The 8,953-nt window shown below is 39.7% G+C and overlaps 1 protein-coding gene across 5 annotated transcripts in view; it reads right to left on the bottom strand.

Annotated features, from left to right (window-relative positions):
- Nucleotides 1–405: 405 nt before the first annotated feature.
- LOC118262075 (MAP kinase-interacting serine/threonine-protein kinase 1) overlaps nucleotides 406–8,953 on the bottom strand; it is a 76,010-nt gene continuing 67,462 nt past the window's right edge. For all 5 annotated transcript variants that reach the window (XM_035573189.2, XM_035573187.2, XM_035573186.2 and 2 more), the window contains 5 exons: nucleotides 6,708–6,896; nucleotides 6,271–6,512; nucleotides 4,117–4,386; nucleotides 1,937–2,352; nucleotides 406–1,825 (listed from right to left, as the gene is read on the bottom strand). In XM_035573189.2, coding sequence (XP_035429082.1) covers nucleotides 1,585–1,825; nucleotides 1,937–2,352; nucleotides 4,117–4,386; nucleotides 6,271–6,512; nucleotides 6,708–6,896 — 1,358 coding nt within the window. In that variant the 3' untranslated portion in view covers nucleotides 406–1,584. The remainder of the gene's footprint in view (nucleotides 1,826–1,936; nucleotides 2,353–4,116; nucleotides 4,387–6,270; nucleotides 6,513–6,707; nucleotides 6,897–8,953) is intronic.

Genomic DNA, 8,953 nt, shown 5'->3' with positions numbered 1-8,953 from the left:
ACAATAGAACGCCAATTAACACGATTCTGGCATGTCTCTGTCGTTTCATGTTGTTATATTAATTAATGTCTTCACGTCAATGTAGGGTACTTTTAACTGCTGACGTCGGTAGAGGGCACCACATGCGTCAACTAAATAGTAATTAATTACTATGTTCTCTTTCTGTAGTTTCTATGTTATTATAGCTCCCAAGTAGGCAACTCTACCTACAAACATTTATCTACATGTTTTTTTAAAATATAGGTATCAAAACAATAGCACTTCGTTCCCAACCCAGCCTCACAAGGCAGACGACAGATAATAGTGTTTGTTCAAAGATTAAAGTTTATAATCCTTCCGAACATTAATCCCAAACCAAGCTCAAGTACTTAGGTATCAGCTATTGAGGTAAAAGAAATAGATAAAATCATTTAAGTACTTTATTATTGTTCCAGACATCGTTCATGTACTTACTGCTTAAAAGGCTTTACTCCAATAAAGCTTTTAAAACAAAGCAACAACAAATAAATAGACCATATAAAAATTCAAACATCTGTATTTCAATGATAATTCATATCAATGATTTAGTCGAAAACAAAATTTTAACAAAGTATTGCGTAAGTAAAGTTTAGAATTGATTGGATAAAGCCACCGGATCACAATAGTAGTATCTAATACTTAATATAATCAAAATTTACATTTGAAAAAATATATAATAAAATTTATGTATCTGTAAAGAATAACGATCAAACAAGTGTGCTAGTGAATCTTTCTCCAATCAACGTTGTACGCAGGGTTACAGTCTAGCAGGTCTACTCTTAACATTATCAACACTTCATTCTTTCAGCAATATAAAAGTATTCAAACTGATCACAAAGTTATGGCAGTTCCATGGAACCCCATGCAACACTTAACATATGTACCAACACGAGTATACATGACATTGCATTCAGTTCAGTTCACAAGTGCGACTCATTGCCACGGACCGTAACGATCTAAGTAATAACGAGCTACTAAATATTCACTTGCACCTCGCGGAATAATGTCACATATTGCCCTTAACTCTCTTACATAAATATTAGGTTGATTCAATCTTAATTAATGAGATGTGGTTTTCCATCGTTGGTAAAAATGCAAAAAAAACAATCACATAAACAGACTAGTATCCAAAAACGCCATCAAAAAATTACATAATTTCTATTTATTGCAAAGGATAGGCCACAAACTAAAGGCGATTACACGAATACATAAGCTCAATTTCGAAACGCGGATTTTATAAATCCAAAACATAAAATATTTCATCCCGTAATCGACACAGACGTAAAGTACGTAGATCGGCGGAACTATCTCGGTATAATACGATTTTTATCGACCGTCGCCGGTCCCTCGGCGCAAGCGCCGCGCTCAACATAAACTCACGAATACTCTACATATCGATAAATCTACTCAGTCGTTTGTTTACTCATAAAAATATATCTTTAAAAGGCTCAAATAAATCCGCGGCAACCAGCGGAGCGGCGGAGCGGGCTATCGTTACAGCTATCGGCTATCTATCACTGCGGCAGACTGGCGAGGGGAGAAAGGGGGCCGGATACTGGGTACGGGCTAGTGCACGGGGAGCGGCTCGCCGGCCGGGTGCAGGCGCCGCCGCAGCAGCTCCGACTCCGCCGGCGGAGACAGCCCCAGCGGGGCGCAGCCCTCGCGCGCCGCCTGCGACTTGCTGCCGCGCAGCGCGCGCGCCGGCCGCTCCATGTACGAGTAGTTCATCGAGAAGTGCTGCTGGATCACCCGGTTCACTGCCATCGCCGACTCCGCGAAACTCGACAGGTTGCGCGCGGACATGTTGCTGTACGACAAAACAAAGCAAACGTTATTACACTGTCACCATTACACGTGCATAAGTCATCTAGTAAACGAGACTAGTACCAGAAGTCACAAAGTATAAGAGGTTGCTCACCGTTTAATATTGATAGAGGTCTGCAGCTGCGGATGGTGCGCGAGCGGGTCGGCCCGCCGCAGCCAGGGGTGGGTGAGCACCCGCTCGGCGCTGAGGCGGTGGGAGGCCTCGCGCACCAACAGCTGACGGATGAGATCCTTAGCTTCGCTGGATATATCCGCCCACTCCTCCTCGGGGAAGGTGTACCGGCCCTCCTGGATAGAATTGAAGAGCAGCTCCTGACAAGCGCGGCAGTTCTCGCCGCGCTCCCAGCCGCAGTCGGAGCCGCAGTCGGCCCGGAACGGCGGGTAGCCGCATAGCAAGATGTAGGCGATCACTCCGAGCGACCACAGGTCACATCGCTTGTCGTAGTGATTCGCAGCTGAGCCCGCAAATAGGGACACCACTTCTGGTGCCATGAATTCCGCGCTGCCCACCTAAGACAAACGAAACACAAGTTTAGCTTCATGGTCAAAATAAAAAATAAACGAAGGTTTTGATAAAGAACTCATTACTTCCAAGTTCTATTACGTAGTAGGTACAACGTGTACTACTAATTCAAGTAAGTGGGTGTAGGTTCTAGTAGACCGGTCAGTAGATAAATATATCAAACGAACGAGCACATAAGTACTCACGATACGAAAACACTATTCAGAGTCCACTAACAAGATTACTCAGGATTTAGATTAATCGTTACAGCTGCCAGCAAATGCATATTTCAAGGACTAGTCTACCTAACTGTATAAGGCTATTGAGAATTTTTCATATCTAGCGATTTAGACTCGGTATAAAATTAACATAAAGTCAAGAATAATGCATGTACATTGTACCGTTCAACATTGAGATTTATTGCTTTTGCATTATTGCTTTTGTTTTTTCTACAGTTTTCTTATAAGAATAAAAATTCTCGAACCCTTTTGTAACACTAAATAAGGAACAATCTTTAATTTTCCTTCATTCAGAACTGACAAGCGTTTTCTCTCGTCGTCTTGAAGAGGTACTGCTTTTGTATGAACTAAAAAGCTGTTAGCCATTTTAATCTTTTTGTTGTTTACAAAAATGTAAAACAAATTCGCTGTCACGTGGCTATTGATAATTCGACAATGTCCATGACGTGCAGATGTTAGGGTCAGGTCATTGTTATGATTTAATCGGTTGTTATTTCATTTCATTCGAAGCGAGGTGCCATTGACACAAGAACTGTAATAATACCTTCTGTTATGCCTACAGGGATGATTCATAGATTTATTTTGTAAACGTATACACCAGACGTACGGGTAGGTATAATCTTTTAAATTCTCTGCTACTATCGGATTATTACTTTTGTCAACAACAACAATGATAGATAGCAGATTGTTTTCGAATATGTAATCGTATATTGGATTAGTATTATCATCCCTTTCAACTTTCCTCGTTATATCCGTGCGTTACTCACTACAAATTTCATTGACCATTATTATTGTATTTTCCACACATAAAACAGTCATAAAACCTTTTATAAAGTCCTTTTATACGAGGCAATTACATTAATCTCTATAAACGTACTAATGTTTTTTTAAGCTTTATCAATTTGCACTGGTCAAAAATATTATTCTTGCAGATATAAGCGTTTTATCGTAGAACGTTTCCATTATTTATCAGTTTTAGCTTTGAATTTATCAGTACTGAGCTAAGTTGAAAACAAAGAAACACGAAACGTCAGAGATAGGAAAATGGCTGCGAATGATAGAACTAAAATTAATGATTGGTAATAAATTAATATCAGCATATCGTAGATACACACTGCAGCAATGTCGAAACTGCTGATTGAGAGAAATAACAAGCGATAAACTTTGAAAACGTGACTGAAGTCAGCAAACCATGTGATACGAGTAGAGTTAATGCTGAACTGTCTACTTTACATGAAGAGAAGAGCCATGTTAAAGGTCGAACTCCATTTATACTTATAAGAAATCTAAAAACCGCTTAACTCAAGGTTGAGGATTACAGCCCGTGTGAGCCCACGCGATTACGTGTCTAGAGGACAAAAACTAATCCAAAACTGTGTCAGTATTATTTTGTTCGTTATACCTTTGATGTCGAAAGGATTTTAATTCACGTCAACATTCGATAAAGCTTTTTTTAGAGAAGGGTTCCGCAAGGCTCTATATTAGGTCCAATTATTTAATAGTATAGTATTTAATATTTAAAATGAAACTCACTGGCGTCATAAGCTGCGGGGTCGCCAGCGGGCTTGCGAGGCTCGAAGTGAAACTTATTCCACTTCCAAGATCGAAGTCGCATATCTTCACTGGGCATAGTCTATCACGGTGAACGCATAATATGTTCTCCGGCTTGAGATCGCGGTGTGCGACACCTTTCCCGTGAAGGAAATGTAAAGCGTTCGCTATCTCACGCACGATCTCTGCCGCTTGCGGCTCTGAGAAATAGTGGTGCTCCTGTATGCGAGACAGGAGCTGACCGCCGTTGATCTGAAACAATCGAAGATAGACGATTGTAGCAACACAATGGCACTCGAGATACACACAGAGCACATACTTTACACAACACTAACGAAGGTGATATACGATAAGAAAGGGCAAACATTGAGAGAAGCGCATTCTACTCAAGAATAACTAGTTCTAGAAAGAATTATTAATTTACAAAAGATATTTTTTTATAAAAATAAGATAAACATAAACATCAGAATACAAAACAGACTAGGACAGGGAGAGGTATCTGAAAAGGATGAGGTTCTATGCCTATCGAACGAGAGATAACCTTAGATCCCTTAACATTGCCAATTAGATAATTTTAGACATAAACTCAAAATAAGTGTGGTTCAGGAGTTCATCGTAGTTGGTACAGGAACAGACATAACAAGATAACGGCGGTAAACAGAGCCATATCAGATACCGCGCTCGCAACCAGCTACATTATTCGCGAGCCGACCACCAATTAGGAAATGAAATTGTTGCCACGTGAACACACTTGTTATGTAATTGAATGAGCCATGACAAATGTGGAAAGAAATGAGGTAATACATATTGTAATTAAAATTAACAAAACAAGTTATTAATTTTAGAATTTATTCATGTAGATGAGTAATTTTTAAATGAACAAAACAATGATTTTTGCTATTGACTAAGCTACACTTGTACATTGTGGAAAATCATTCGGTGATGCTAAAGAGTTTAGTCAGGAAACAATAGAAACTATCATAGTACCTATAGAAAAAAATTCTCACGGGAAACCTATAGAAGTGAGTCTCTAACTACCATTAAAAATGTTTTATTGCCAAGGAAACTACAGTGCATCCGTACATAGTACGTACTCATGTTATCTATCTGCAGTACATGTATTCGCACTTTCCTGTCTGTCCTTTAATTAGTTTCACACAACATAATTGCAGTGCAACAACGATAACTAAATGTATAAATATTTTTTCTACAAAACTTCGTATCGGAACATTCCGTAGGTACCTACATACATTTAATTGCAAATATTCCACATATGGAACAACAGTATGTTTGAATATCATTGTTAAAATAAAACCACATGTGTTCGTTGAGTCATTGTGATATGTGCTACATTATTCACGCCTCCAATTGTTATAGCAAAAACTTAGGAAAATATCTAACATTTTAGGTTAAATTTATTCGTAGAATCGTTGAACTAACAAAGGCTCTATTCGTTTGGCAGATAACTAACGATATTTGCGCAGTAGAAATAATAACCGAAAATGTCTAAGAATTGGCTAATGTTCTATTAATAATGGATTATATAGAATAGCTGTACATAAAATTACATAATTAAGTTTATATCGAGACAAACTCTCACACGTCGTCTACTGCGATAGTGTGAGTGAACTGTTCGATGAAAAAATATGGATTCCTTCAACATGCGTCACTTTTATTTATTTATTAAATACAGACAGACATTAATGCCATTATATTATTTTAATCGAAGCAAGACGCGTATTATCTTTACTTTTTATTATAGATACAAAGTTAATAAAGTTCCTACGATTGAATTGTTTCTGAATAAAAAGGACAGTTTAACAAAAGTAGAAGAAACTGGTTGCTTGAAGATTGGGTTAGCCAAAAAAGAACTCAATTTAGCGATAGAAAAATAAGACATGAAAAGAAATTTAACTTCAAACGAATTCTTACGAGAGAAATGGACATCAAAGGCTAAGAAAAATATGAAGTATAAGGGAAAAGGATAAATAAATGGAAGTAGGTTATGTTTTTATAGGCGAGAGGATACACGAAAATTGCAGGACGTACGATATGTGGAGATTGTTGGGAAGCGCTGTTCCTTATTCTTTTAAAAATTTCAAAGGAATTAAATGGTTTAACGGATTAAATTCTCACCTTCTCGAAGACAAGGTAGAACTTGTCTGTGTCCTCAAAGAATTCAATGAGCTGGATTATGTTCGGGTGTCCCTGGCAGTAGTGGAAGGTCTCCACCTCACGGAACACCCTGGCGCGGGCGTGCCCCGGCACTTTGTCGATGATCTTCACAGCGAACTCCTGGCCCGTGTAGATGTTCACGCACGTCTGTACCGAAGCATACGCGCCCTCGCCTAAAACCTCCCCTGTAAGCTTGTAGAGGTCTGTGGACAAAGAAAGATAAATTAATAACGTACTTAACTCAAACAACTGTACAACATTTTGAGCAATATTTCAGAGGGTAACCTAATAAGCTTGAACGTTATCTCAAAATTATGGTACAAAAAAGGTAAACTAATTTGCAGAGTAAATCAGAGTCAGAGATAAGCGCTTGTTCTTCAATGTTTGCTGAAGCTTACCTTGGAAACATGACGTGACAACGGAGCTCCCTGAACGCTTCTTTCTGCGGCGCTTCCTGCGCGCCTCTTCCTTGCGTCGCTGCAAGTCTTCACTGTCGGGGATGGGGACGGGAGCTGACGGCTCGTTGCCACGAGGGCTCTCGTCCGATTCGCGCTCACTGCCCGACTGACTACTGCAGCGGCCTACACCTGCAGACAAAACAAAATACCAATTTAGATCTGACAACTCTCCTCATTACCACCGTCCACCGTGCCAAGTATGTCTAACTACACTAGTACATGTGCACATGATACAGGCTAATATCTGTTCGTAACACGTAGCCATTTCTCTTGTGGGCTACAACTGGCACAACCAGAGTTTGAAATTAACTGTACGGAATTCAGTGTTCGGTTCTCTCTCAATTACTTATACCTACATTATAGTCACTAGGTGTGCCTAATAGCAGTTTTTGTTAACGGTTTTTAGCGCAATTTTTTCAGGCAAGCTTTTTTTTATCTTGGTAATATTTTTTGTCGTAGTACGTTTCATACATTTTTTATTAGCTCATTGAAAAAAATACTTCAGGTGACACAGTTATACATATAAATTGTAAGAATAATAGAGTTTTTGTGAGCACAGTTGTCGACTAACTGCCTCCCACAAAGCTACAAGTGAACACTATGAAACCGTTCGTTTCGACGATGACTGCATTAGCGAGTTATGGCGACATCCCTTGTTTAATGTATGAACAACGCGGAACATTACGTAGGTAGGCTGTTACCACAACAACTGAGCCTGCACGTCGTCACAGGGACGACTCTCACTTTGCTTTTGTGCCAGCTATTGTTATAAACGCTGACGTTCAATCACCGCATATTTTAAATGGTCGTTTAGGGACCAAATCTGAATACTAAATTCATGATAATATCAGTCGGATCATCAAAGAGTCAAAACAATCCCGGAACGGTCTGGTCTATCAGGGCAAATGTGACGGCTGTCATCGATAATATAATTCTGACGTGAGACGTGACTGTGCAAGCTGAGCTGGCAAACAAAGCCGGTTCAACGACCTACATGGCCGCACCCAGCGCTGCGCGTACGCGCGCCCACGTTACGCGATCACTCGGCCTCTTGCCGTAAAACTAGCGAAGTTGCATCTACTAGAAGAAACGACCCACTCCTCCAACTTCAACAAAACAACCAACAAAACTCATAACACGAAATTACCTTACTTTGGTACTATAAACTTTGTGATTGACAGTCACGATACAACTGTTTTTGGGTATCAAACCCAAAAGCCTTTGTTCAAATAAGAAAAAACTTATTTTGTTCAGAACTAAACTATTCTCTGAATAGGTACCTACCTAACCATACCAAACATATACGAGTAGCACAATGTACATTTTATAGACCCGTGACGAAGAACACAAACGACTGAGGAATGAGAATCAATCTTTGCGTACGTGATCAGTATTAGTGTTTGGTTGTTTTCATCTTCCTTGTTTGACTGACGCTTTAATTAATTTGAATGCGCGAGCGTTCGAATAATGCGTTTGCTTTGCGTGTTTATTCAGTTCATTCGTCATAATGAATGATAAAAATGAAACTTAGGAATTAATTATTGCACGCGATGACCTCAGCTTGGGCCGCACGACAACAAGCCGAATGCGCAATTGCCGTAGCTCATACGAGTATAACAATCGAGCTCGAGGCACGCCCACGCATACAATCACCCGTTTCAACATAGAAACTTCCTGTTTAAATACTGAATTGTTCTAAATATTCACAGGAATAAGCGCACAAAGCAACTGTTCTACGTCCGTTCATGAATATTGCTAAACAAAACTTTGTATGTATACAAACAGCACGCCACGCACCACAACAAGGAAACCTTCCTCATGCTAAAATCGAGAGTGAGTGAGTCATCAGCTGGTTCGTACTCGAACCCAAATACAAAGAGACATAATAACGCTGCCCACGGTTTACCTTGATAACCAAAATATAAAAATAAGTTTCCAAAATAGCCAATACAAAACCGTTTCTCTGCGAGAGGCATCGAGACCCAAAATGAATTAGTTATGTCCGCAAACCGCTACCGAAACGGATGGTTACTGGAAAAGGCAACTGAGCATCATCCAATGGAATGGATGTTACGGATTTAATTTCCGATTGCCACAAAGTAATTGTACACTTGTCTTATAGTATCGCATGTTCGTCGCGTGACAAGCTGGCTCGCGCACCACCACGTGGCAAAGCACTTGCCTTG

The sequence above is a fragment of the Spodoptera frugiperda genome, chromosome 20 (assembly GCF_023101765.2).
Source record: "Spodoptera frugiperda isolate SF20-4 chromosome 20, AGI-APGP_CSIRO_Sfru_2.0, whole genome shotgun sequence".
In the NCBI taxonomy this organism is placed as follows: Eukaryota; Metazoa; Arthropoda; class Insecta; order Lepidoptera; family Noctuidae; genus Spodoptera; species Spodoptera frugiperda.
Note: the sequence above shows the minus strand (reverse complement) of the source record. Positions and strands in the feature narration are given on the sequence as shown.